Source organism: Polistes canadensis, unplaced genomic scaffold (assembly GCF_001313835.1).
Source record: "Polistes canadensis isolate GaletaPanama2010 unplaced genomic scaffold, ASM131383v1 scaffold_10, whole genome shotgun sequence".
In the NCBI taxonomy this organism is placed as follows: Eukaryota; Metazoa; Arthropoda; class Insecta; order Hymenoptera; family Vespidae; genus Polistes; species Polistes canadensis.
The window spans coordinates 1,585,914-1,613,145 of record NW_014569557.1 but is presented as its reverse complement, the minus strand read 5'-3'; the positions used below and the strand labels follow the sequence as shown (position 1 = coordinate 1,613,145).

Genomic DNA, 27,232 nt, shown 5'->3' with positions numbered 1-27,232 from the left:
GGGAATAGAAAGGGAGAGAGAGAGAGAGAGAGAGAGAGAGAGAGAGAGAGAGAGAGAGAGAGAAAGAGAATACGATTAAAACGGAAATGGAGCTATATTTTATTATATTATATTTGAATTTTAGCCATATCCAAGAGTACGCCATCGTAGTTTACAGGAATGCTTCTAGATTTGTTCGTAATAACCGCGTTGCTATAAAATGATCGATTAAAAGACAGAGAGCTCGATATCTGTCACGCTTTTGAATCATTCTCGATTTGAAATGCGTCTCGCTGGAATGAGAAGGATATCTCTTATTGATTTCGCCTATATTTTCACAGATGAGAATCGTCGTGAGCTAAATCGCAAATCGATCGATCGATAAGAATGAATCCAAGTAATCTAAACGTTCCTGTTCGCGAGTAAAAAGGCAGTAATACGTATAGAAGTAAATAACTAATCGTAAGTAAGTATATATATATGTATCAGTAAGAGAATGAATATCTAATCGGATATAGCGTTTCGTTAACGATTTCGACAAAGCAAAGAGGAAATGTCCTTAGTCTTGGATAGTTTATTTGTTGGAAAAATGTCTTCTTAAAAGCTCTATTCTACTTAGATTCCACCGCGGTAATTGTAGATTAAATTGTAACATTTCCATGAGATCGAATCGTTTGGCGCGATATAAAACGACGACTTGGATAGAGTCGATAGATATACGCAAACGATTATAATATTGGATAAAGGAAGACAAATTGAATCGAAATCGACGACGACGACGACGACGACGACGACATCGTCGAAATCGAATCTTTCAATTGTACGATAAATCGCTGGCAGTCAGCGTACGTCCTGTTATAACGCAGAGAGAGAGTAGGTGTGTCTCGTTGTCAAAAAAGTAACAATTATAACATTTCTTTTTTTCCGCTTTGTCATCAAAGAAAGAACAAACGACGAATTGTATGTACTTTTAATGATGTCAATTTACGAAATCCTGTGTGTACGTTAATAATATAGTTATTGGGGAAGGCTTCGATTTGTAACTCGAGATGTACATAGAAAACTCGATCAGAGCGCTCGAAACTCCATCTATATTATATTATATATGTATATATATATATATACCTATATATTTATTTATTTATTTATTCATTCATCATTGAAATATTCATTTAATAATCTGGCAAGCTTAGCAACAAGGTAGGTACAGATAATTCGTAAACGGCGTAGCTTACGAACGTGTCTTGTTATTTGGCACTAGAATCCCCTCTTACAATACGTTTTAGACTCCTTCGAGATTTTCGGGATGTTTTTCCCTCTTCCCCCCCCCCCACCCCTCGAACATCATCTTGCATCTTCGATCGGGTGAACGCATAAATCGTTCTCAGGCCTAATTTCGTTTATAACTATGTCATATATCATTTATCGTTAAGATCTACGTAATATACACAAACACCTTCTTACTCCGAGAAAAGAAGACGGTAATCTAGGGAGAAACCGGCGTACCTGCGTACGCGCATTTTTCTCCTCACATATATCTTTGGTTTAACTCTGAGCAACGATATATTTGAATTCGCTAAACTCGATTAGTTTACAATAATAACAATAATAATAAAAGGAGTAGGAAATATGATGTATAATATAATTGTCTAACGCACCGCGTAGGTACACGAATGAACTGGATTAACGCTATCCTTCTATCGATAATTTGGCATAGTCATTAGCGTCCCTTTATTCGTCTGCCTATTCTTCGTCGATCGCAAAACCTCCTTGTTTTATGATTTTCCAAAAGTACAAACGTATGTAGGTAGTACTCGATGATCATTCGGACGAGATAATTCGAGCTGACAATAATGAAGAAAGATGTATAAATTGAAAATTCGACAGATGCGCAATTTGAAAGATATGCGAAGGAGGAAAAACGTTACTTTCGAAAACGTTTCTTTCGTCGCTTTTCCTCCAAAGATCCTCCAAAGATCTGGCAGAATAAGTTTTAGACGATGCGCGGTAGGCTGAGTTAATAAAGGGTCCGGGTTCTTCTTTTGTTCTCGTCCACTTGGCCTGCTACTGTATGGAACACGCCAATGGATGCGACAAAGCGTGATCGAGCAGTATGGGAGTGCCCGCAGCCAATTCCGTTCTCGCATCGCCGCAATCGTCGTCGCAGTCAAAGTAGTTGCTCTGTCGAATTACATCCGAAAGGGTTACTCGTTATATTATAGTACCACCACCACCACGCACCAAGAGAGCAATTAGTTTTCGCCCTTACCTGACAATCGATGCATCGACAACTGTCGGTCAGAGAACACGTGAGTCCGAGTATTTCAACGGCTTCTTTGTAAAGCTCCGCGCTTGACTTTCGTTGCCTCGGCGGGGAAGTGGGCGCGCTTACCGTCCCGGTTCCCGATGGTCTTCTGCCCCTCTTCAACCTCGAGGAGGATTCTCGAGACAAGGAGGAGGTCGACGTCGATCCTCTCGGCCGGTCGTCGTTAGTGAGAAGTGCTCGTCCTGCCGGCGAGGCGAATAGTTGCAGCATATCCATATCCTGAGAGACCGACAACAAAAACCACTTAATATTTCAACAAGATTCCAAACCAAAAAAGAGGGCTTTTCAATTCAAAGTCGGCAGTTTTCTCTTACAAGCGGATCCTTTCTCATGCTCGCGAGAGATCGATCGTATTTATGAATAAATTTCCGCTCGGGGTGTGCGCGTGCGTATCCAAAAACATTGGCATTTTTAATTAAGAGTACCGCGTCATTAAATCTTCCAATTGTCCTCTATCCCCACCCTTTTACATTTGAAAATAAGAACCCTGACGCAAGCTCTCCTGACGCAAGCTCTCCTGCCGCCTGGGATCGTTAACGTTAGAGCAGAAATCGTTATACCGGAAGAAAATAATTGGAAATGTTCCAAGAGTCGGAGAGTTTTTATCCGATTTATTTGGACGAAAAAATAATCGAGTGAAATCGAAGCAGTGATCGCGTCGAGTCGGCTCCACCTCCTACGAGTCCTATTCTAGTCAAATGACAACAAATACAATGCAATGGGAATGAACTAATTTCCAAGCATATTTTGAAGCAACGCCCGCGAATTTACTTTGCGCGATCGCACAATCATACACGATTTTGCAAGAGTTGCTCGTTAGCGTTACTTTTTATCGATGTTCGCGAAACAGAGTAAAAGCAATTATCGATCAATTACAGGACGCAAATGTAGACGGGCCATCATCCATTTGGCCGTTAACTGCGACTGCTACTGCGACTAGCACGTATAACGTATACGACTCGATGTTCCAATTAACAAGGTGCCGCACATAACAGAAACTCATTAGATTAATTAAACTCTACGTTTTTCAATAGCACGCTAACGAAAATGATAGGTTCAATTTGTAGACAAAAATGCAAAGCTTTCTTCAAACTTGATCTTTTTGTTTTTCTTCGATCAATGCCAAATATCTGCTGAACAATTTAACTAACGATTTATTAACCTAACTTGAGGCATCCCCGGCAACGAGATGAAATGCTATTTACGCACCCATTCATTTATCAATTAATCTCTCTTATTTTTGTTCTATTTTTGAAATCCTTTAGAAAGATTCTAAAAGATTAAAAGTGGCCGTGTTTTCGTCGAAGACAGATTACGAAATTCCGATATTCGTATTCTCTCTCTTTCCCATTTTATAGTATTATTTGTACGCGAACGTGCATAAAGAAGGATACATGTTTACGGGCTGCTTAACGAATGTTTAATGTAGACCGTTCGCTAATGCGATAACGTGCGTGGAAAGCAATCGAACTCGTTACACCTGGTCCTTTTCATAATTACGATAGGACGGAACACGATCTCGTTTGAAATCGTGTGTGGGATCATGTCCTGCATATCGTAGCTGCATATCGTAGCTGCATATCGTAGCTGCATATCGTAGCTGCATATCGTAGCATATCGTTGCCACTCACCGGCAAGGATTCGGGAGTGTGGTCCAGCACGTATATGCTATTTGTGTATCCGTACAACATGGTGTCCAGATCTGAAAGCAAAGAGGAAGTAGAACATTAAATTGGTCCGATGTTGGATTGTCGCAAACTGGAGAACAGCAATTTTCTAATGTGGAAATACGCAGGAAATACGGTCAAGAGGTTCGCGCGCGGTTTCCTATAGAATTCGTTAGGACGCTCTCCTCATTATCCTCGAATATTATTTCTCCCGCGTTGGAGGTCGCGTACAAACATCTGATATCGATCGAAAGAGTAACGATTCGTTTCAACATCTTAATAGCATCAAATGAAATCAAATAATATTGTTTAAAAAGAGGAAAAGATCGAACTACAGTAGTAATCTTCGGGATTTTAGTCGTAGTTACGTTCACGAGCGACGATAATTCCATATAGAGTTAGATTTAGGAGTATAAAAGCAAGAGACGACGCGATTTTGCATTTTGAAAAAAATGATAACGCGATATTCCTTCGATGGACTTTGAAAAGCACTTTGATATCGCTCGTCGATCCATTTTCGGATGCAAACGGTTCCGCGACCCTTCGGAAAAAGTAAGTGCGAAAGAGAGGTCCACGTATCACCAGCATGGACGTGAAAATCGATCCGATTGCGAAAGCAGTTTCCTCGGTAGCCGTTCGCGATCGGTTCATCCAGGAATTTCAATTTTCCTCCTATACAACGGGTTTATCGAGCGCCAAGTTTTTCGATTTGCAATTTTATCGAAAATCCTTCCTTCAGCCGTGCTACTTATTTGCGAAAATACAATTGCCGTAGGAGGCGAATTCGCTGCTGGAATCAACTTGGGGACGTGTCGCTAACGATTTATTTCGCCACCGAGATATTCCGAGATTGCGTAACGGAGGAGAGACATTTTTCACTGCGGTGCACTACTCCGCGTTACGAGAGAACAGTTTCCGGTCAGGTAATTCCGGTTCCAGCACTCGGACAAGCCAGCCCAGCCGGAAATAACGAATGAATGTATCTCGCTGGTTGTTTCGGCCCGGGTGGCCACACTCTTCTCTTAACGCATTCCTTTTCTTCGATCGTTTATAAACTTGGACGGAATGATTAGTTGGATGAAATAGTTTCCCATCCTACTGCGTAGTCTGCCGAAATCAATTTGAGAAACTTTACGTACATGGATGAAAGCATCAGAATTTTCATATACGCGCATAAACGTTTTTTATTTTCCTAATAAAAAAGGAACAAAACGGAACGTTTTGTAGATCGTACAAATGGCGCGAATCTAACGCGTGTTATTATTTTATTCTCCGTTTGAAATCCCGGAGGACGCTCGAGATACGCCGAGAGTTAATGCATTCTACAAAATATCATTGTTTTTTGACAATGAGTTTACGATGCTATCGACGAACAGATACGTAAATTTTTGAAATGCGACCGTTGGATTTATCTCGCGTTTAAAATGGTAAGTAACATAAATTATAGGAAATAGCGACAATACAATTGCAAGCGATTCGTAACTCGCTTCGATTACTATTTCAAATGATCGGAATGCGTTACTAATCTCTTATTCGATCGATATGGATAAGTACGCAATGGCTTCGCGAGCTTGCCCAGATTCTGTAACATTTCTATACTCGCGATTTCGAAAAATGAAAATGTAATTAAAAAAGAGAAATATGATGTTTGCTAGCCGAGAAAATTCCGTAACCGCGACCGAGGTATTCAATGGTTTACGGTTTCTCGCACTATCGGCTTTTCAAATCGCGCGTAACGCCTACATCAATCGCGTTAGAACAAGCGGAATTAATCTCTCTTCCGGAAAGGAGATAATAAAACATTCATAGATAATAGGACATTCGAAGATATAGATATCGTATCATTGAAAGACGTCCGCGTTGATTTAGTTAAGTTTAGTTAGCGATGGCACTTTGAATATATGCAAATTTCATGCTCGCGTATCGAATCGAATCGATATCGCAATAGCTCGACACCCGGTTGCTTGGATTCCGTGCATTCGTTGTCCGATTACTACATTAATCGATTCCACAGGAAATACTTGTTCATCTATTTTTATAGAACGATTTTCATGAGGGTGTCGTAGACGTTCGGCTTTTAAAGAATGATCCGCTTTAAGAGAAGTAGAGTCCCAGGAGAGGTAAAGTTTCGCAGAGGAATAAATGATAGGACGTCTATAAAATGATTAGTTTCTCGATTGGATGCGTTTATTCTTGGTTCTCGGATGGAAAGCGAGCAGAGACTAAGAAAATGGTATGATAGGATATGGAGTGAAATGAGCATTTGACTTGAACTTGAGTTCGGTTGGAGTTCGTCTCAGGTGCGTATCGATCGAAAGAAAAGCCAAGTTTCTATGGGATACTGGGAAAGGAATGGCCCTGACCTAGTAAGGGCCGTGAACCCGAAAGGCTCGAGCAAAGCCAACGGACCGTTGCGAGTTAGGGGTACCTTTGGTAGCGCGTAGACCATCGCCTGTGCAAGGGACGAAATCAAGACCGGAAGGAGGGCAAATACACGGAGGGCCACTTTGGTAGCGTTAAATAATTCATAGACACGCCATCGGTGCCGCGGCACTAGCCATTCGACCGTTCATCACGGGCTATCGATTGGACTACGGACTTGCTTGCCCTCTGCCTGCCACCAAGCGCACCCTACTTATGCCTACGATTTCCAAGAATAAGCGTTGACATCAATCCAAATCCGAATGCGAGCGCAGCTAAGTAGGAGCCAATTCTTTACCGTTCAACCCGTCAATGGGATATTGCGAACCGAACCCAACGCGTTTTTCCTCGTTACTTGCGAGCTATTAAATGCTATTAAAGTGCTAATGGAGTTAGAAAGGCCGACCGAGGGAATCGCTCGACAAAATACGGAAGCTTTTTGCAAAGATCGATAAGAGAACTCCTAATTCCTTTTCACATTTTCGCGTAGGCATTCGCGTTGGAATATTGAAAAGCTATTTTACTTTTGATATCGAGAAAAATCTATTAATGCGATTAAAAGGCAAGAAGAAGAAAAAAAAGAGCCGTTGCTGTTCTTTCTATAATAAGTAGACTACTACTTTTAAGAAGAAACCAGATGGCGAGCGAGCGAAACATCGAAGCGATGGAAATCGTATCATTTTCGAAACTTTTCTCTCTCTCTCTCTCTCTCCCTCTCTCTCTCTTTCTCCAGAATAATAATTCTTTTCGTTTGAATTCAACGTGGATGCAAATAATGACCAAGTTCATTAAAGTAATAAGGTGTAGTTATTAATGCTCCGAGTACCGTTTTCAGTTCGTTCTCCTTCGACGTTGCATTAATTAATGTCTAGATTAATTATCGAACAACGTAAAGTTTCCATTTTCGTTTCGACGCGCATAGGTAATACGCCTATAGGTGAACGAGAAAAAAAGTCGAACAATTTGATCGCGTAACTATAACATCGAACTTTTGCTATCGGTAATAATTATATTAAACAGTCTTGAAAATTTCCTACCTTTCGCGTTCGTCGAAGGTCGATAAGCAAAAGAAACCTCGTTACCCGTTGCCCGTTGCCCGTAGCCCGTAGCCCGTTGCCCGTTGCACATCGGATATCATCAGTTGCGTATGCGAAATCATTAGTTGAAATTAATGCGATTTCTATGGGAGCGCGCTTACGATATTATTTGTATGTACATACTATCGACTATCGGCTATCGGCTATCGGCAATTTCAATATTTACATGCATATACGTACGTATATACGCACGGCCACGTTGGACGGACGACGATTGCCGTTATTACCGCAATATATACAGTTTGCCATTTGTATTGCAAAGAATTCCAGTCGATCATTTTTCCCCAGCAAAGATGCAAACGTTGCGGAGTAAGACCGGAGTAAGACTGAAGTAAGATCGCAGCGTAAAAAATACAATACGCCGATCGATGCCGCGGCCCAATAATTTACCTTCGGAGGAAGGTACGATCTCGAAAATGTCTGCGTGCGTTAATAATGGCACCTGTTGTTGTACCATGAAATAACAGGGTGGTTCTTGTTAAAAAATAAAAATTGGCGGCACCGACCTGTAGGCGTACATGGAGTTCTTGCTGCTTCCACGAGGTCTTCTCGACTTCCGGGTGGAGCCTCCAACATGGTCGCACTCCCGGAGAATTTCTTTACGCACAGCAGGCTCAACGCTACAAGAAAGGGAAATTAAATATGTTAAATATTTTACACGGAGGACCTAAGTAAATATATTAAAATATATTATATTTTGAAGAAGAACACACAAACCTAAAAGGTTCATAGGATCTAGCGAAAAGCGATTTCCATTGCTCGAAGAAATACGGTACGGGCGGGGTACCAAAGGTATAATAAAGATCTATCGGAGAGCTCGATTAACATATTCGATATCGAGCGGCCAGTTGGAAAAGTTTGCTCTCTCGACGGATCGAGATTCATTTCGTTTCTCATTCTTTTTTATCGATTTTGGATTGTCCGGAAATGATAGAGACGCGTAAATCAATATTCCAATGAAATATCTCCTCCGGACGAGTGCCCTTACCTTTAGAATCGACCTATTAATTTAACCTGCACCTCCTACGCCTTTAGATATATATATATATATAATCTACGAGTATAGTTGCTTCGTTTCGAGTTATTATTATTCTATTCGCTTTCCTATTACTATCCTTCAACGGCACCCGTTTCCCGCAAATTTCGTATTAATCTTTTACGCGGTCCCTGCTTGGAAATGGCAAAATTTTATGCAAACTCGAGAGCGTTAACTCGGCATGTAACGAGCTCCGAGACGAGGACCTATCTTTCAACGGGGTGGAAACTTTGCGAGTATCGAAGCGATCGACGAGAACCTATCCGAATGCTAACTTTGTCTAATTGTAAGTTCTTACTTAGCAGAAGGAGAAGTCACGTTTTTATGACATTTTCATGACTACAATTGTGGTAAAGAGATTTTGCGCTTTCGGCTGTAGGCCTTTTTCGGGAATCCGCTTAGCCCATCGAACATTCTAATTCCAAAGGGAAAATCAAATCTGCGTCGATGGAAGAGGAAACGTTTCTATCTTCGATCGCGTACAAGTGGAAGTAACAAATACGAAGAAGTGTGCCATTTCATTTATTGCGATGCGATAGGATCGATCCTTAGATGTATTATATAGGTTTTCCGTAGCTACGTCGCGTAACATTTCTAACAACCGTTGGAACTTTCCTCTCGTCGCGCATTCGCTCGAGAAAGTCTAGATAGATTGTAGATGTAAGAACTGTGTGTGTGTGTGCAAATTCTTTGCTGGAAAAATTGAGAGAAGCTTTTACGTTCGCAGATTCCGCGTCGATCGTTGTTGCACACCAACTCTCTGCGGTTTGCAAAGGTTGCAACTCTCTTCGCAAAGGTCCTATGCACATGGAGCAGCGAGCTTTTCAATCGCTTTGTCCCGCAAAGAAAGAGAAAAGTCGTGGTTAGCGTAGTTGGAAGCTACCTACCCACGCTAATGCCCTATCCTCGCCTTGTGCTTTAGCCCGGTAAATCGATTCTCCTTCTTCTCGAATATCCAAATCCATAGATGGTTGTGTATCACGAAAAGATTGGCCGCAATAGATAGTTTAATGGCCACGGATCAAAAGAAACGATACCATCGAAGAGAGTCTCCCACTTTTGCCCAAGCTGTTTCTATCGCTGCTCAAAGTCAAAAATAGTTGGGAGCCGTTCTGTCGATATCTTTGAAACATGAGCTTCCCCTTCGTGACTATGTCTAGGCCATTTCTATCGAGTAGGAAAGCTTATTCCAGTGGATTAATCAAAATGCGTAGCTTACCCCGCTTCACGTCTCGCCACGTGTTCGTGATTTCGATGAATCTGCCCTGCCCGTTTGGTGTTTATCCATATAGTCCTCTCACATCCTTTCGCCGTCCGGTATACCGCGACTCTGAAAATAATAACGATTACGATCAGCGAGCAAAGGAAACTTTAGCAGCTGAGAGAAATTAGACGAGAGAGAAACTCGAGCTCGGTCGCTTATTTAAACGGAACGTCGAACAACCTACCGTGACAGCTAACATCGGAAGGTTCATGCGTTATTCATGAAAATCTTCAGAGAGACAGTGTTCTCGTTTGGTCACGTGGGGAGTGAACAGTTGACGCAAATGCAATAGGTAAACGAGGAATCTGGTTCTGCCCATGAACGCATATATGCATAGGGTCCAGCGAGGACGTCTTCCATGCCGAGCAAAATCAAATTTCATCAGCCTATCTCGGCCGCGTTATCTTATTAAATAGGAAATATTGTAGTTGTTGCAATACCTCGCAACATTTAATGCGCGCAAGATTTTGTCGCGTACGCATACGGATGCATTTGGCGACGCGTTCGAGCTAACAGAGGACAGAACGTGCCTTGTTGTCGGCACAATAGATCGGTTGTCGGCGAATAAACCGATCTATAAACGCGTCATTCCTATACCGGGTTGAATAGACATTATTTCGCGGAACGCGTTCCTATTATTATACAATATTTTTCATAATGTCTCGTTAAATCTTATCGCGTTCGTTGCGTTCTAAGACTTTCCAATCGATTTTATAGCTCGAGAACAATTTCTTTCCCTACGTTCCACAATCCTGCACGTCAATATAATATTTATTTTCTTTTCATTTATTATTTTGGTATTTTAAGGATATAATTCTCGACTACTCGTCGTATTGAAAATTCAATCGGAACAATTACTTCGTAGAGGGAAGGAATCGAAGATCGATCGAATATTGACCACTCGAGTATTGCAAGATGATTCGCGGGTAGGAATTGGAAGAAGGATCTTTTATCTTTTAAGGTGAGTGGCGTTCGCCTGGCACAGTTACAAGATAAGGAATGCTCGCCACTTGTTCTTAATCTCCGCTCTTTCGCCTCGCATTTTCGACGCTCGAAAGTAACCCTTTGCACTCGAGAGACTTGTTACTCTCGGCCACCACTCGGTTTTACACGATAATTCCGATAAACGGAGTTAAAAAGGATTGCGAGGAAAATCCTACAGTATTATTGTTGGAATTGTTTGCTTTCCTTTCTTCGAAGTATAGTCTTTTCGTCGACATTTGATGATAATCAGCCCGTTAATCGGCATCCGCTATCGAAAACGATCTCAAGCTTTATTAACTCGCCGAAATTGGATGATGGCCATGACCGATGCATGTTTCGTTAACAGGACGAGTCTCCAGAGTCGTAGAGTCGGCGGATAGTAATTACAAGGAAGAGTGACACTATCTCGCTTATCACTCCCAAGTGCTTGCGGTACTTCTCCTACTTTATGCATTAGTATGTATCTACATCGAGCCTTTCGAGCCAGTTTACCATGCCACTTGCAATTACTTCAATATTCGGATTACTTTGATTTTCGGATCAGCAAAGAAAAGATTACGTTCGTTCAGTTTTACGCTTCTTCATTCTTTCGATTTTCTGCATAGAAGAGTTGACGACGAGCATTCATTCAAATCCTTTTGAGACACGCATAGAAATACGTACACGTGCCTATGTATACCTATATAGACATTGTATCATGAAAAAAAGACGAGTTGATAATCCAAAGTACGTAGGAGAATATAAAGCAGACAGCACGCTAGAAAGATCTCCTATAAACTCCACCCTCTTGAAGCGTATACATTTTTCTTCGTCCTACTCCCTTCATTTTCTTTCTTCCTTCCTTCCTTCCTTCCTTCTTTCCTTCCACGTCTGAGACATCCGCTAAATCTCCAAGAGTGTATACAAACGGCAATTCGTCTTGAAGACTTTCTGGAAAAGTTGCATCAACGCTTGAAACTCAAGAGACGATGCAAATTGAATCCTAGGAACGTGGAGATGCACGAGCGAGGATGAAAAGCGAATCGGCGCGACTAAAAAGATGAATCGAAAATTGGCCAAAGTTTCGATGACCGATGAAATTGGTTGAAAACGACGCGTTGGTATTAATTCAATCAGAATTGGGAAAGATTCGGCCTCGTTTCGTGACCGCGAATAACCGGCGCTTGCGAATACGAAATCTTTCTTGGAACCCCGTCCAAAGGCGAAATTTGGGCTAACGAAGCACTCGACAAAGGCAAGGTGCATCTCGCAGGCCATAATTAATCATAGCACCCGAACTTTTCGCGACGATTAAAGTATCTTTTCGAGAAACAAGAGACGTTCGTATAGTACATCAACGTTCGAATAGATTGAATATTTGCTAACTAGCCAGCAACTTAGACTTCCTCTTCCTGTAGCCTTCGATCCTAAGTCAAATTTGATTGTGTAATTTGATCGGCAATCGGGGATCGTCGAACAATCTTCTTTAGCGGCGACGAGAAATTTCGAGCAAACAACTGATTTACGGAAGGAGAAAAGTATTTTGTAACTCTGACGTAAAACACCATTGTTGCTCGTTCGGACGTAACTTACACAATGTGCGCGACCCAATTAGCGTTGGCGTTATACCCTAGCCATACGTTTGGTAATGGCTCGTATTACTTATACCAAGTCGGAACAGTGGGTTTCACTAGATTTACGTTTCGCGTGACCAAGCGTATAGACTGCAATTACTTACTACGTAATAAATACTTACGAATTACTTACTTTTATGGAAAAACGAACATTCGCTCGATCGGCTTAGTTAATTACTAAATAATTGTACGCGATCGATAGCGAGTTGAACAAAATATATTCATTCTCTCTATAAGTTTATTTGGCAAAATAAGATTCTGGAAAAGGTTTGAAAACAATTCCGAGTAACAAGGAACTAAACTAATAAGCGCAGCCAGATAAAGCAAGTTCCTTTATCGCGAGAAGACAAGTTTAGTTGTTCCCGAAGAAAAGAGACGAAACAATCGGGCGAGAGAGTAGACGACATTTATCAGACGACGAGGCACGTACTTTCTTTGCACGCCAGCCACGTTTCGTCTCTTTTGTTTCCTCGGCGAAGAAGCGTTCCGACAACAAGATTCTTCGTCAACGCGTCGAGTTTGACCGGTTCGAAAGGATTCCATATGGAGTGGATGAATAACGCAGTGTTGGAATAACGTGGAAAAATATACGTGTTTGCATCCTTATATATATCGAGGTACCCCGTTCTTCCAATGAGCATTCAAGCAATGCTCGAGAAAGCCAAATTACCAACTGGCTTTTTATTCCAAAGTATATAGGCGAAAAGCGGAGAATATAGTAGACCCGATAAACACGTCGACTCCCACCCAGCATGGTACGTGATAATAGGATGCGAGAGGCATCGTATTGTGGGGAACACAATGAACTTCTCGTTTGAACGTTTCCCAAGCGAATGCCTCTGGCAGTTCGTCCTCGAATTAGAAGCGAATGCCTTCGAGCATAAGTATCGTACACGGTACAATGAAATCTTCCAAATGAAAAGCGTCTCCGGCTCCCCAAATTTCCTCTAGTTTCATTTTTTCTTTGGACCGTCCCTTACCTACCCTCTCTTATCGTCTTGTCAACTGATTCTACTAATATGTAACAATATCGCGAAATCGATGTGTGCTCATTGACAAGATGCGTAGATGTTCGCGTCCAATCTCGCGTTAATCGCGATTAGCGAGGCAATTACGTTGTTTCACCACGAAAGATCAATACCGAATGCGGAGATTTGCTCGACGTGCTTGTTACGAATACGTTTCGATGCTCCATCGCCATTTCCTCGAGTTACCTATTTATGTATCTCCAAATCGACGTTTCTTTCATCCTAATCCAATTAATATTTCCTTGACTTTGCATAATATAGCCGAGCTTTGATTAAAATCACCATTGCCATTTGCCTTCCTTGTATTTTTATATTAAAACGTAAAAGCGCATACTATAGGAGATAAAATGTGTTTCGCGAAGACGTCGACGTTGGCTTAGGCGAAAATGTTGCGCGTAAAAAGGCACAAAAAAAAGGGGCGCTTGGAGAAAACACTTAAAATGAAAATTAATGAAAAAGGAAAGAATCGCAATTTGGGTAAAAGCAGGATTTATACTTTTTTATCTATCTCTCTTCAGAGCAATATATTTAATGGAATATGTATAATTATGAAAATAAGGAAAAAGTATAATATAGTGTAATTAGACGCGAGAGCCGCATCATTTGCATATATTGTACATTATATATACATTATATTATATTCGCTATCGCCAGTACCTATCGCGTGTTCTTCCCATACCACTTTGACGGCGCCAAATCAATTTGTGCTCTAACTGATAATCGCTAAACGTTATTATGTCATTTTAATCTATATCAAGGCTCTCAACGACATTCCTCTCTGGAACTAATAGAGTCGATAAATACGAAATGAACAAAAGGACGAGGCGTTTGATACACGATAATACAATGTGTAACGATGAACGACGAACGATGATTTTCTACCAAGAGTTTGTTTCTACACAATTATTGGCTTTTCATTGGAAAAACAAGAGCGCTCGTTCGATGTTCGCGAGGGCAACGCAGAAAGGAATCGTTCGACTGTATAAAGGCGGCAGTAGTAACAGTGTTTCCAGTTACAAGACAGAGAATAACTGATTTGTAGCCTTGTCGAAGGTTCCAGCGCATAAATCTCGAGCTGCCTCGACAGCCTTCTCCTTTCAGCCATCGGTGGACTGAAATCAAATCCTCCCCGTGTCCTCCCGGTGTCCTCCTCGTGTCCTCCTTTCGCGTTATCTTCTATCCAAGCGCGCATAACAATAACGCACATCGTAGACGCAAGATCCCTCCCTCCCGACCTGCTCATGATTTATGCTCGCGCATTTGACGTGTTGTATGTGTAAGTAAATAGGTACGTGTTTCTCCGTGTAAGTAAATAGGCAAAATGGGTCTAACCGGACACAAGTAAAAAAAGGAAAAATCCATCGATATTCCTCCCTGCTCCCTCTCCACTTCTCCTATCTTCATTTTAATAGAGAATAGCGGGGGGACAGCACAGTCGAGCTTGGCATTAATTAACGTTCAATTATCATCTTATTGATAAGCAAATATCCAAGAGAATATTCATAGAGGTGGCGCCTCTTATCGCAACTTTCCAATTAATACGAGTGGGAAAGCCTACTACTCTAGCCCACTACTCTAGCCTACTACTCTAGCCTACTACTCTAGCCGACTAGTCCTAGTCGTAGATGAAACCTTAACCGCGTTCGAATGACTTTTATTCGGTTGTTTAGGCGGATTAGAGGGGATCGACCGAATTAGTTCCGGTAGGCCTCGCGAGGTTAACGATCTCCCCCACCACCGGTACTGAATTTCCATGGGAAATCCGTAGGCGGCTTAACCTATCGGTTTACTCTTTGCCACCCGTTAACTCGATCTATTTTTTACATATCGTCCGTGTACCATTTCCCTCCCTGTAAACATTGGCACGGCTCAATGTAAAGCTACTAAATTGTCCGAGCGCTGTAGGAATTCGACAAAAAACAACAGGAATAATTAGAAAAGAATGCACCGCGCTATTATCAAAAAGAAAGCTTTGGCTCCGCGTATTTATTCGGCAGATACTAGTACTCCTACTCTTCTAACGTAATAGTACCTCTACTCTTTTAATATACAAATACTTGTCATCGATCAACAACGTTACGACAACGAGTTTTTCGAGTATTCGCCACTCGAAATTTCATAGGACGAAAAATACTCGAGTCCCTATTTTCGTTGGATCTCCCCGCGTACCTCTTTCCTGCGCTATTGTGTTTTTTGGACTATTTATAAAATATACGACTGCGCGAGGTTGATGGAAAACAAGAGGAGGAAGGAATAGAATAGCGAAACTCGTCCGTCGCATTTATCTCGTTACCGCTTCGATAATGAATTTCTGTTTTATAACGTGCTCGCGAGCGTCCCATATGCGAGGGAAGATTAAATCGGCTCGAAATTGAAAGGACGACGATTACAAATTTGGCTGGCAAGTAGTAGATGGCATGCCTCGCCTCGCCTCGTTAAGTGGCAGCGGTCACAGCCTTCGTCTCGATTTGGAAAAGCATAAAGATAAAATAATGCGAATGGTTCCCTTCTAGTGGAACGAGTTAGCGGTCGAGGGAGTGGGAGAGGGAGAGGGAGAGGGATCCTTCCTCCCTGTCTCTCGTGGTATTCCAAATTGTTAACTATCGGCCAGGCGGCTCTATTGATTCGGTGGCCTCGAGGTGGCATAACGCGGTTCGACCAATTCACCGATGTCGGTAAGCATGGAATGCCTCCTGCGTACCTTTTCGCATAACCTGCCACGACCGATCTATTTACTTTTCTTTTTAGCGGTTCCAATTCCCGAATTCGGTGGAGACGGACGAAATCGAAAAATGGCGGCCTCGATAAATGTCCTAATTGGTGTCCGATGGTCGCGCGCTTCTATTCAAACTTAATTCTATTTGTTTAGGATCGTACGCTAGAGAGACTTTTTCATCCTATACTTTGTTAACGATCATTAGAGCTCGGTGAGGGTTTGGACGTACGTACTCGTCGCACGCTACTTCATTGCTCAAAAAGAGGCCACACGGACCTTCCAAGCAACTTCTCTCTACGTAGATCCGCTTAGACTTTCACGACTTTCGAGTATGCTGCACGCTAAAACAACCCCTTACGAGAGACAAGAATGTGGAAACAAAGAGAACGTAATTTTCTCTCTTACGTCATAGTTGTCGCAAAAACGCTCCTATATTTTTCTCTCTCGTATGAAAGAAGAGTAGTCGTTTGGGAGAACAGACGAGTGCACAAATACTCGTGCGACTACGATTAGAGAAAGAAAGCTCATTCATTTGCAACGCGCTTCTTCTTGCATCCTTTGGCAGTCGAAGGAACGCTATTAGTATTTTTTAATTTCGAAAATTGACCCATCGCCGCTTTCGACTTTTTCTCCGGGAAACCTGAGAAAAGATTTTCAATGGAAATTTCATTAGTATATGCTGAAATGAAATTTTGGAGAGACGGAAATTTAGAAATATCCTTAATGTAATATCGACAATAGAGTTTTGCCTCGTACTCGACTCGGTTCCCTTTCCAAAGGATTTCTTTTCGTTTTCACCACTGCCGTGGTAACTATCAATAAGCTGGATAAACAGAAAGAAAGATGCGAAGGTGGAGGAGGAGGAGGAGGAGGAGGAGGAAGAAGAGGAGGAGGAAGAGGTACCTCGGAGAAATTCAAGTTTCAATAAGCCGGGAAGACCTTATTAGGTACTTCCATCCTGCTCGTAAAGCCATTCAATTTACCGAGATAGAGAGATTTTCACCGGGCGAACTGCGGCTACAAACTAGGATGACGTGGAAATAGAAAATCGAAGAAAAAGAAAGGATGAATAGAGAGGCGCGTAAAGGAATGACCGGATGAACCACGAAAGACGGAAATGAGAAAAGAAAGATACGTATTGGTGCGTTTTATCGCGAATCTCCGAAAATACTCCTGTCAAAGAATATAATCTACTAGAAAATTGTGATTGATAAATTCGAGCTATGTTTGGACAAAAGCAATACTTGAGCAATACTTAAGGAAATCAAAAGTTGAATCATATTTTCATCGAAAGCTAGTTAGTTAATCGAGCTAACGTTACTTTGGAACGCTTCTTCAACTACGTTACCTTTCATTAAAAGTTTGAGCTGTTTGTCGAGGTTCTTCGTTTCGTTGGTGTACCGAGCTGGGGTCTCTGAGAGCAAAGGATCGAATCGGCTAGCTGGATCGTCCGTTCTTCTTTTTTCAGTCAAAGCGCACTGCGTAGTCCGATCAAATTGATTTCATGAAAAAATATGGAAATAACGGCGGATGGTCTGACGAGCGTAACTATTTTTCTCCGGCTTATTTCTTGAGCTATCGATAGGTTTGAATTGCAGGTATCACCTACCTTCAGAACGTCCAAATCGGACAATACGTTAATCGAGGAAGCTTCGAAATTGTATTTTTCCAATACGTCGAGCAACAAACTTGGACTTATTTGCGACCAAAAGGTGGATTCGTCGATGACGATATAAATTCTATAGAATAGAACAATCGTCGCAGAGAGAAAATCATTTAGGAAATATTTAGGCTCCATTGCAAAGGACGTTTGGCAAATAATCGTAAGAACGACGCTAATATTTCAATACCGTGGCTCATAGATAACGTTTAGAGCGGCTTTCAATCCAATCAAATTGTATATGGGAAGGTATTCTTCGTGGGACAAACGGTAGTAAGTACGAAATCGTTGCCCGTAACACATTGCCTCTACCTGTATAAAAGAAGACATGAACATTTGGAAATAAGCGGGAAATTGAACGGGGAGTTGTCCGTAAAATCGGGACGATCGATGGACGTTCCGAAATTCGTAGCTTCCGAGAGCTCGCTTATGCACGCTTATGCACTTCCTGTCAAAGACTTTCACGAAGCTCGTTAACACATCGACTCTCTACCCCTTTCACACTTTTCTAATAATTCAACGATCAATCCATTTTTCATAGAGATCATGCTCCAACTAAAAGGATGTGCGTGTATGTACGTCTGCGAAGAGGCCGTATACGTCCGGAAAATCTTCCCTCTGGAGCATAATTTTGCCATTGGTTGTCCTCATGCTGGGATTGTTAACGAGGATCGCTTCCATCTCCAGCGGCGAACGTTGCAACGTCATTTCGAAGATACTATAAATACTTTAGAATTTATCTATTTTTCACATTTCATCTCCCGCACACGTCCAACTTCAAATCTAAGGAAAAAAAGCGAATCGCGCAGTTTTCCGCGGCCTCCCTAGACAGGAAGCATATTCGATTTACCCCGCCGACTGGTCGATGCGCCCCTATCTTACGCGAAATTACACTCTTCGAGATATCTCACGTGTGCGCATTTCTAAATGTACGCATTGCATTGTATGCAAATAGAACGCGCATATGAAACGCGTGGCTCGCATACGTAAAGAGTTTTACCCCTGGACGCCTCGATGCAAACATGTAAAACAAACGTAAAGAAAGGGCTCCTTCTTGCCAATGCGCGTGTCAGAATTGCGTCGAAATGGGATTCATCGTGGGCCCATATTTGTTGTTAAATCGAGCGGGAGATATGGGATCTTGCGTATCTTGGCACGAGCAGCTTATCGGGATCGACGGAGCGTATTTTTATTCGATCGTCTCTTTCCTTTCGTGCATCGATTTAATAGCAATCGGAAGCGTTCTTTCTTTCAATTTGTTGGGAGAATTTGAAGGATCGCGGTAAGACGAGCCCTTACCCTTATCCTTCCAAGATGCTATTCCAGCTCTCTATTTAGAATGATATCCATCATCGTACCCTTCCAGCAAACGTTTATCTTCATATATTTGATTCTATATACATAGATCTTAGGAGCATATCGTATACTTAATCTCAAACGAACGCGATCGTTCGCTCGATCGGAAATCCGCTTATGGTTGGAGCATAAACAACGCCGAGGGAGGGGCAGCTCTGATACGAGAAATCGATCGAGACCAAGAGAAATTGGGATATTGGAAGAAACGTTGCCAATGGTATTACGTATAACGCGACAACGCAACGGAACTGTTGCACAACAGGGAAATTAATTCGGTATGCAAACGGTTCAGATTTTGTTTGTAATTTCTTGGGCCCGCGGCGGATATTAAGAGGAATGAAATTTCCACTCTTCGTAACACACATATTTATTGAACGAACAAATATTTATGGGCCGAACAACGATACACTTGCGAATTCGTTAGTTTTGCTTTTCCTTTAATCGCCGTATGTTTTCTACGAAAGGCAAAAACAATTATTATCAAACTCAAACCAATTGTTGGAGGAACTAGTTTTAAGATTAAATGGAATCCGGGGACAGGTCTAACGCTACCTATGCTCGCGATTAACTCGAAATCGCTTTCAATGGCCCTTTCGACTCGGCCACGAGGCAACGAGAGAAACAATGTTGATAATATTCCAAAAATAATATCGAAAGATTATCGAGTTACGTTGGAGATACGTTATCGCGAACGAGCAAACGCGCGTAGAGAAGTTGTTTTCTCGAACAAAGTCTATTCTTCGTGCTCGCGTAACTTTACAACACGAAATTTCTTCCAAGAAATTAATTACATCTGTCTCGAAAACTCCTTTAACTAAATTCCTTTAAATAACGTCCGATCTATTTACCGTAACGAAGCTTTCAAACTGAATCAAAATAGAAATTGCCATAGGAGAATAAAGTTCTATACGAAGACTCCGAGGTTCTGGTTGCAAATAATGTGTTGGTTAAAATGGATGAAAAATCTATAAGAAGAAGTGAATGCAAGGAAAAATTTACTAGTTAAAAAAGTAGTTTAAGAATGGTAGAGAAGAAAATATAAGGGCTCGCTTAATACGACAGCTTTTGAAAGCTTCAACTGTAATCCAGATACGTGCCGGGCTATTCACTCGTCTTGGTCAAAAAGAGCGAAAGAAAGATTAAGTAGAGCGATATAAAGGATCCAAGGAAAAGAAGTAGAAACGATAGCTCTCGACAGTAGGAAAAATTGTCTAGCCAAGACGATACATCGAGAAGAGAAAGAGTCTTCCCCCTAAGAGAAGAAAATGTACTCTGGTCATATATCGGTATTGAAACTAATAATCTTTAGGCTTTGTACTTACACGTGTCCCAGAGGCGCGCGAAACTAAAGTGTGACGTAAAAGGAGAAGGAAAAGTTTCCATCCGAGTACGTGACGCGCCGTGCTACTTCTTCAACTTTCCCCCTTCCTATCGAGTAATCGCGATCCTAGGGGATAGAGGAAGTCCAGAGAAGGAAGAAAATCCCTCACCTTCTCTCGCTTGCAATCTCGAGGCAACGGATTAACCGGGCCTTGGAATTGCAGGTAACGCAGCGTTTAGATTTCTATTACGCTCCGTGTCTCGATACCAACACGGCTTCGTGTAAAATCGATAGTAGAGTTTATTTTAGGCGAGACTAAAAATATTCTCCCTACATATGACGCAGGCTAAATACTCTTCTCTACGAAATTGTCCAGTTTAACGACTAATACGAAATACGTGGATTCGATGACTATCTTGTTTTTTTTTCGGAATTCGGAAGGAATTCGGTGGAGAAATATGCGATACATCCGTCGTCGTCGTCGTCGTCGTCGTCGAAGTTATCCTACTTTTCGATTTTCGATTCGAGGACGTCTTAGGGAGGAGGACTTTACGTAACTAAACCGAAAGACCCAGGACGGATTTGGTTCAGTCTTATTCTCCTGATCTCGATCGCGAGTATTCTTGGCACGTTCGGATAGCTGCCGAAGAAGGAAATTCGCGGAATTGAACGGAAGGAGAAAGGAAACGAGTGCTTTCCCTTTTTTCTTTTGGACGGCTCTCGAAAGTCTTTGCTTGCTGGGAGAGGACTATTTCACTTCTATCTGATGCTGCGTGCCCAATTTGAAATACCTTCGACGTTATCGATATCGAATTAGCTGGCGCGCCTCATTTTCAAAAAGAGATTGCCACCGCCGCCGCCGATGTTCATCGTGGGAATATTAAAGCGCAAAGAGGAAGAAGGGTGAAATGAGCTAACGGTTGGACGAGTGCGCCATCGAAAATATAAATTATTTCGACGTGAAAGGTTGAAAGGTCGAAACGCGATCGGAAAGCTCTTACCAAAGAAAGTAGAAAAAGTTGGCTCATCGCTACGTAAGGATTGTTGCGAGGGACCAAAAAAGCTTTCCCTATTACAAGCGCATAGTAAATTGTTGAATGTGTCAAAGGAAATAATAGGGAATAGAGAATGGAAGGTGTGTACTTAATGAAAAAAAAAGTAGTCAACGCGAATATCTCGGAGCTGCAGGAGAGTTGGAAGAACAACAACGACGACGTAAGGCTTCGGACAACACACACGGTGGGAACAAAGCGCAATGCTAGGGGCGATGCAGTCGTACTGGGAACAGTTGCGCGATACACGCAAGGAGAAATAGCTCGAGTCGAATCGGCACCCATCCTCCCACCATTCCGACCTAGAATCGTCTTTTTAAAGCGTGCTACTTAGTAATACTACTAATAGTAGAAAGACAAGCGAATGCTCGCGATCGACAATACCAAAAACAAGACGACGATGCAATTAGGCTAATTATAAGGAAAATAGGATTTCCAAATTGGAAGCGTTTCCAACTTTGCGAGGATTCGAATCACGGAAATCCTTGCTCTCGGTTTAGAATATTAGATCCGTCCTCGAGAAATCGGATGATCTTCATCGCGCGATCAATTAGAGTCGACTTGTATCACGATGAATACTCTCGAGAGGATACCACCTCGGAGAACTTCGAGTAGAGAGAGAGAGAGAGATTAACCCTTGGCAGGTGCCGGAATTGGATCTACGAGCGAACATTGCAACATCCCTTTAGTCCATTTGAAGGCCGGCCCAACCGAGCTGCCATCTAATGGATTCTAATCGCTATTCTATATGTCAGCCTTTTCGATAATAATAAATTCGCGGGGACAAGGCGAGAAAAGGGAAGAAAGATCATTATAAAGCTGCGTTATGGAATCACTTTATCAAATCCTCGAGAGTCTCGACGAAAAAGGGGAAAAAGTAGTAGAAAAAAAAATCCGAGAGAAAGATTTTTCTTAATTTTTCAAAGAACACGTACACGTGCAACGCGATCTCTTTGCTCTACTTCTCTTTCGTAGGAATCTTTTCGAGGCAGAGTTTCCTCGTCAACAAAATATCATATTCTCGAGATTTTGTTCTTTTTTCTTTGACTTTATCCAACAAACGCTGCTGCGAATCTACTTACATAGGAGTGATACTTTACTTGCTACAACCGATACTTTAGGGACGCGCTTACCATCGGGTTCCGCGCGTTACGTACCATCTCATTAACCGTTTTTCCTTATAAGGAAAAGGAAATGAAAGACGACACGCGTGGGTGGGAGTGCCACTCCCTCTCTCCGTACAAGAAAAGTCCTCCACGACGAGTCTCGCGAAATTACGTAATTTACGAGAGAGAGAGCCTCTAATTTGCGAAGACTTCAAAGAATACTTGAAACTTTTCTAGTTAATGCCACGGAAAACTTGTCGTTCGAGTGGAATATATCTACCTACTGCTTTGCGCGGAAATACGCGTCGAACATTTTTCGCCGAGTTTGAAGCTTCGAACGAGCGTCGGATCAAATATAAATGAAAATGAAATAAAATGTGTGAAGCACGTGGTGCAAAATACTAATTGCCTTGACAAGATATATAGGTACAAACATTAAATAGACTTTTCTTCGAAGGAAGGGTCTGCAATAATATAATCTAATAGCATAGAAAGGCATTTGCTGGCAATCGGCTTGGAACCGATTGGCTCCGATGGCCTCGGAAAGCTGACGTTAACCGTAGCTGTAGGCGTCTAGGTGCGAAGAGAGATACTGTCGATCGCGGAACACAATGCAACGCTACGAATAGGAAAGTATGCGCATACGCTCACTTTTAATCTTGGCAACGTCTAAGACCTTAGGAATTCGGAGGTACGCGTATCAAGACGAAATGAATTTTCGCTGCTGCGAAATCCATAGGAGCCAATTTGCATGGAGGATTTCATTGAAAAATGTGACAGCCGGCCGAGATTAAGCCGCGCCAGGGGCTGAAGGACACAACGCCGCTGACCGCTGGCCGCAATTAGTGCGAACGAACGATTTATGTGACGTCGACCCGATGGGAAAAGAATGTGTGTGTGTGTGTGTGTGTGTGTGTGTGTGCGCACCACTGGTACGGAACGAGCTACGTTTGCGCCTTCCAAATTCAACCTTTCTAGTCCTTTTCATTCGATACAGTTAGCGAAACTAAGTTTAGGTCGAAGGGTAAACATTCGGATAAGTAGGAAGAAAGGAAGGGGAGGAGAACGCCGGCTGATCAGCCTGTACCTTGACCTCCGCTCCGATTACGTGGAACAATCGAAGACAAAATCCTAACGCGTATTTGCTAATTCTTGAATAGACGAAATAAAAGAGAAAGTCGGCTTTATAAATTCGTAGCGTGTTTTAATCCCTTCCGTAAGCCATCCAACAGCGCGACTGCTTTCGCCCTAAATTAAGGGATTTTCGAATAATCTTTCTCGTTTGCTCTATCGACTAATTCGTAAGCATAACACCGATTCTTCGAAAGTACGGACTTAATCCTCGATCATCGAGCAAGTGTGTCTTTTCTTCCTGACGAAAGAAGGACAACGAGCTTAAGCTGGATAAAACTTTGAACGAACGAACGCGAGCGAGGGAATTTTACGTTGAAACTAAAAAATAGAAAATAATGGAGTTAAGGCGACGCGTGCCGCGCGTAATAAAAAAACGGGATAGTTTGAAATTTGGATAAAAAAAGGATTAGGAAGAATTCGAAAGGACTAACCGAGCCCAGAGTCAAAGCTCTGTTTCCGGCGAGATATTCTTCCGGCGTCCCTTTTGTGTCGCTTTCAAGGTATCCAATGAGCTTGTACGAGCCGGTAAAAAGAGCAAAAGATGATTTCCTTTGAAAGAGAAGAAACGAGAAGAAAAGCGAAGGAAGGGTTGGGGTTGCTCGAGAAAGAGAGAAACGCCACTTTGCTCGGTCTCTTCTCCGAGGGTAACACTCGACGTTAAAAGGGAGTAAATACCCGGGCTCGTGGTGCTTGCACACAACTACGAGTATCCTACGTAACGAGCTTTTTCTATTAATTAATCTTCCTTCCCCTTGTTATTCCGCGGAATATACATTCGCCACGTCGTTCAAAGTTCGGGGAAACTGGCAACGATCGTAATCGTTTCCCAGGGGAAAATCGCGCTAAACGCTATTCTTTCTTCCGAAATATTTCATAAAACGTAGGACTTTGAAAAGAGCAATTTAGAGAAAAAGAGCTCTGTATTTTCGTAGGACTTGGAAACAACATCGCCTGTCTCAATTACGAACCGAATTGCATTACGGATCATCGCGCGTACGCGTAGTAACTCGCTTATGTCTCCTTTCACCGGCAACTCTAAAATTGCTAAAAACCTATTTACTAAAGTTCTTTTTTTGCGCAAAAGTCGAAGAGCAATATCATTCGGTGCGGTTATTACGCTTCTACGTATACATATGGAGAATTTGTATGAATGGCCTCGGCTCGTTCCTCTAATCCAGTTTCTTCGCACGTACGCTACTAGTACGCGGTTATCGTTACCCATCCGACAAATGCTTTTTACCTTGAAAAGTCTCGCGATAAGAAGAAAGTAGTAAACAACAACGATTTCGTTAACAGACTATCGACGAATCCTTTCAAAAACTCATTAATATAGATAGATGAAAGTTTGTAAAAGTAGGTATGACAAACGTTTTCGTTGCAGGAAGCGTTGCAGCATGGAAGACTCGAGGGCGGGTCGAAAAGGCGCCGACTTCAAATAGAGCGGAAAGCTTCTCCAACGTTTCACGAGCAATTTCATTTCCAGTGGAAAATTTATGCAAATCACTCACGGCCCAGGGAGGGAGTCAGATAGCGAAGGGATGCCAGGTAGCGAGCGAACGACTCTGCTACGCAATCGGCTGCCGATACGAATACTTCCAACCTAACGGATCTAATTGTCCTTACCAACATTCGAAAAATCGATAGAAAGCGTTATTTCTTTTCTTTTCTTTTCTTTTCTTTCTTTTCGAAAGAAAAACTTTCGAAGCGCGTTCGCGTATTATCGACGCTTTAAGAATCTTCGTTATCCTGGTCAAGGGTGGTGTGCTCCGAAAAACCACGAAATATTATGCGTTACGTCTCCAGAGATACTGGTTCGATGACCGAAAACTAAGAAAAATGAGCAAACAATTTACCACCTGTCTCGTGAAATGATAAACATTGCGTTAAGTCGATCAGCGAGTTTTTAAGAAAAGAAGAGAGGAAAAGAGTAAACAGGCATTGTGCCTTTGTACGTTAGAGAAAAAACAAATGAAAACAAAGTAAAAAAGCAATCGTATCTGCCTTATATTCAGAGGAGCCTTGAAAAATATATGCGCGTGATGAGAAACTCTCGTTGCGCGCTCGAAAACAAAAAAAGAAAATAAAGTAAGCCAAGTGGAATATCATCCCTCCGAGTTTTTCTCCTGTATTACTCGATGCCATTCTACTCTTTTCTATGAAAATGAGAAGCAACATTTTTGAAATAGAAGCCGCATAGAGATGATACTTTCCTTTTGTATCGAGAGAATTACGAAAGGATAAGAAAGGTTCGTTTGACAATTATGCTCTGGAAATATGATTAATCGTAGAGAGGAAAAAATAGAAAGGACCTTCCATCGGCGCGATCCTTTGAGTCTTCCATGAATATTAAGCGAACAAAATCCAGTCGAATTTCGAAAGAGCTTATACACTCGTGTACCTCCGGCATTTCCAATCTTATTAGTCGAAAAGACGCGTGGCAAAAATTCGACTAAAGGACAAATCACGAAGATCGATATCCATTACTCGCGGAGCTTTGGCTCCGACGCGACGCGACGCTTCCGAACGTCTTGCTAGACGACACAAAAAACAATTTCAAATATTGCTTTGTTTTGGTTCGCATCACTGTGGCCGAACGATCGACTTGTCGTCAATTACTCGACTCGAGAATATCGATCGGTTCTCCCCTAGGACCCGTCCACGAAGCGTAACAGAAAGAAGGACAAAATAATAGATCGGAGAAGCGAGGAGCCTGTTTTTTGGCCGAACCTCTCTATTTCTCTCTCTCTCTCTCTCTCTCTCTTACTGTTTATCAAAAGCTAGATCCAAGGAAAATAACAAGCCAATTCAAAATATGCTAAGGATACGACGACGTGTATTTATCGTCGTAGGTACTACCACTTAATTTAACTAATAAGTCTTATTTTGGAATAGGTTCACTTACGTGTTTTACTTATCGTTCGAGGGAAAAACGTCTCTCGCTCTCGACCTTGGCCCTCGAGGTAGTTTCAGGAACGCGAGGAAGCTTTGAAAGAAACTCTGACACGAGGAAGACGAGTAGGCGAGCGGCCGAGCGAAGGAACAAGCTGCTTTCTTTCTCCGGTCGTAAATGAAAATGTGTAAATAGAAAAAAAAGAGTCTCACCGTCCGAGGACTCGCGGCCGACTGAGGTCCACCTCGAACGTCACCGAGGGTGTAGCTCCCTTCCGAACGTACTCCCCACCAGAGCTAGCGGCATTGGGGAACATCCACGCCATCTGATTCGTGGAACGAGTACGCCTGTACTAGCGAGCGCGAGGAGACGGGGGATAGGGACGACCGAAGGGACGAGACGAAAGTTCCTCGAAAACAGCGATCGCCTACGTGCCGGAGAAAACTTTGCTCGGATTTCAAAGAGATATACTTATCGGGGGTGTTTTTCCTTCGGTTCGTCTAATCGATCCTTCGAAAAGAGTCCAAGTATTTCATTAAATCCAATTTCATCGATGTCGCGCAATCCTGACGGCATCCCGGA

The 27,232-nt window shown here is 42.2% G+C and overlaps 1 protein-coding gene across 4 annotated transcripts; it reads right to left on the bottom strand.

The window, feature by feature from the left end:
- Nucleotides 1–75: 75 nt before the first annotated feature.
- On the bottom strand, nt 76–26,915 carry LOC106793026. Of its 4 annotated transcripts, none has more exons than XM_014759606.1 (7): nt 7,997–8,088; nt 7,881–7,910; nt 7,671–7,816; nt 7,431–7,573; nt 3,937–4,007; nt 2,249–2,524; nt 76–2,160 (listed from the first exon to the last, which is right to left on the bottom strand). In XM_014759606.1, the coding sequence occupies exons 4-7, from the start codon at nt 7,519–7,521 to the stop codon at nt 2,044–2,046; spliced, it is 555 nt and encodes a 184-aa protein (XP_014615092.1). In that variant the 5' UTR covers nt 7,522–7,573; nt 7,671–7,816; nt 7,881–7,910; nt 7,997–8,088; the 3' UTR covers nt 76–2,043. The 4 variants fall into 4 exon arrangements, with proteins under 4 accessions (XP_014615092.1, XP_014615093.1, XP_014615094.1 ...); XM_014759607.1 differs by having other exon boundaries at nt 7,881–7,932; nt 7,997–8,073; XM_014759608.1 differs by lacking the exons at nt 7,431–7,573; nt 7,671–7,816; nt 7,881–7,910 and adding exons at nt 9,746–9,856; nt 26,663–26,915 and having other exon boundaries at nt 7,997–8,110.
- Between the last annotated feature and the right edge of the window lie 317 nt (nt 26,916–27,232).

Coding starts and splice junctions, on each gene's coding strand:
- LOC106793026 (XM_014759606.1), bottom strand. CDS start 7,521: ATGTGCAACGGGCAACGGGCTACGGGCTACGGGCAACGGGCAACGGGT. Junction 4,008..7,430: donor ACCTTCGACGAACGCGAAAG/GTAGGAAATTTT, acceptor CTTTGCTTTCAG/ATCTGGACACCATGTTGTAC. Junction 2,161..2,248: donor GTCGATGCATCGATTGTCAG/GTAAGGGCGAAA, acceptor GTAATTCGACAG/AGCAACTACTTTGACTGCGA.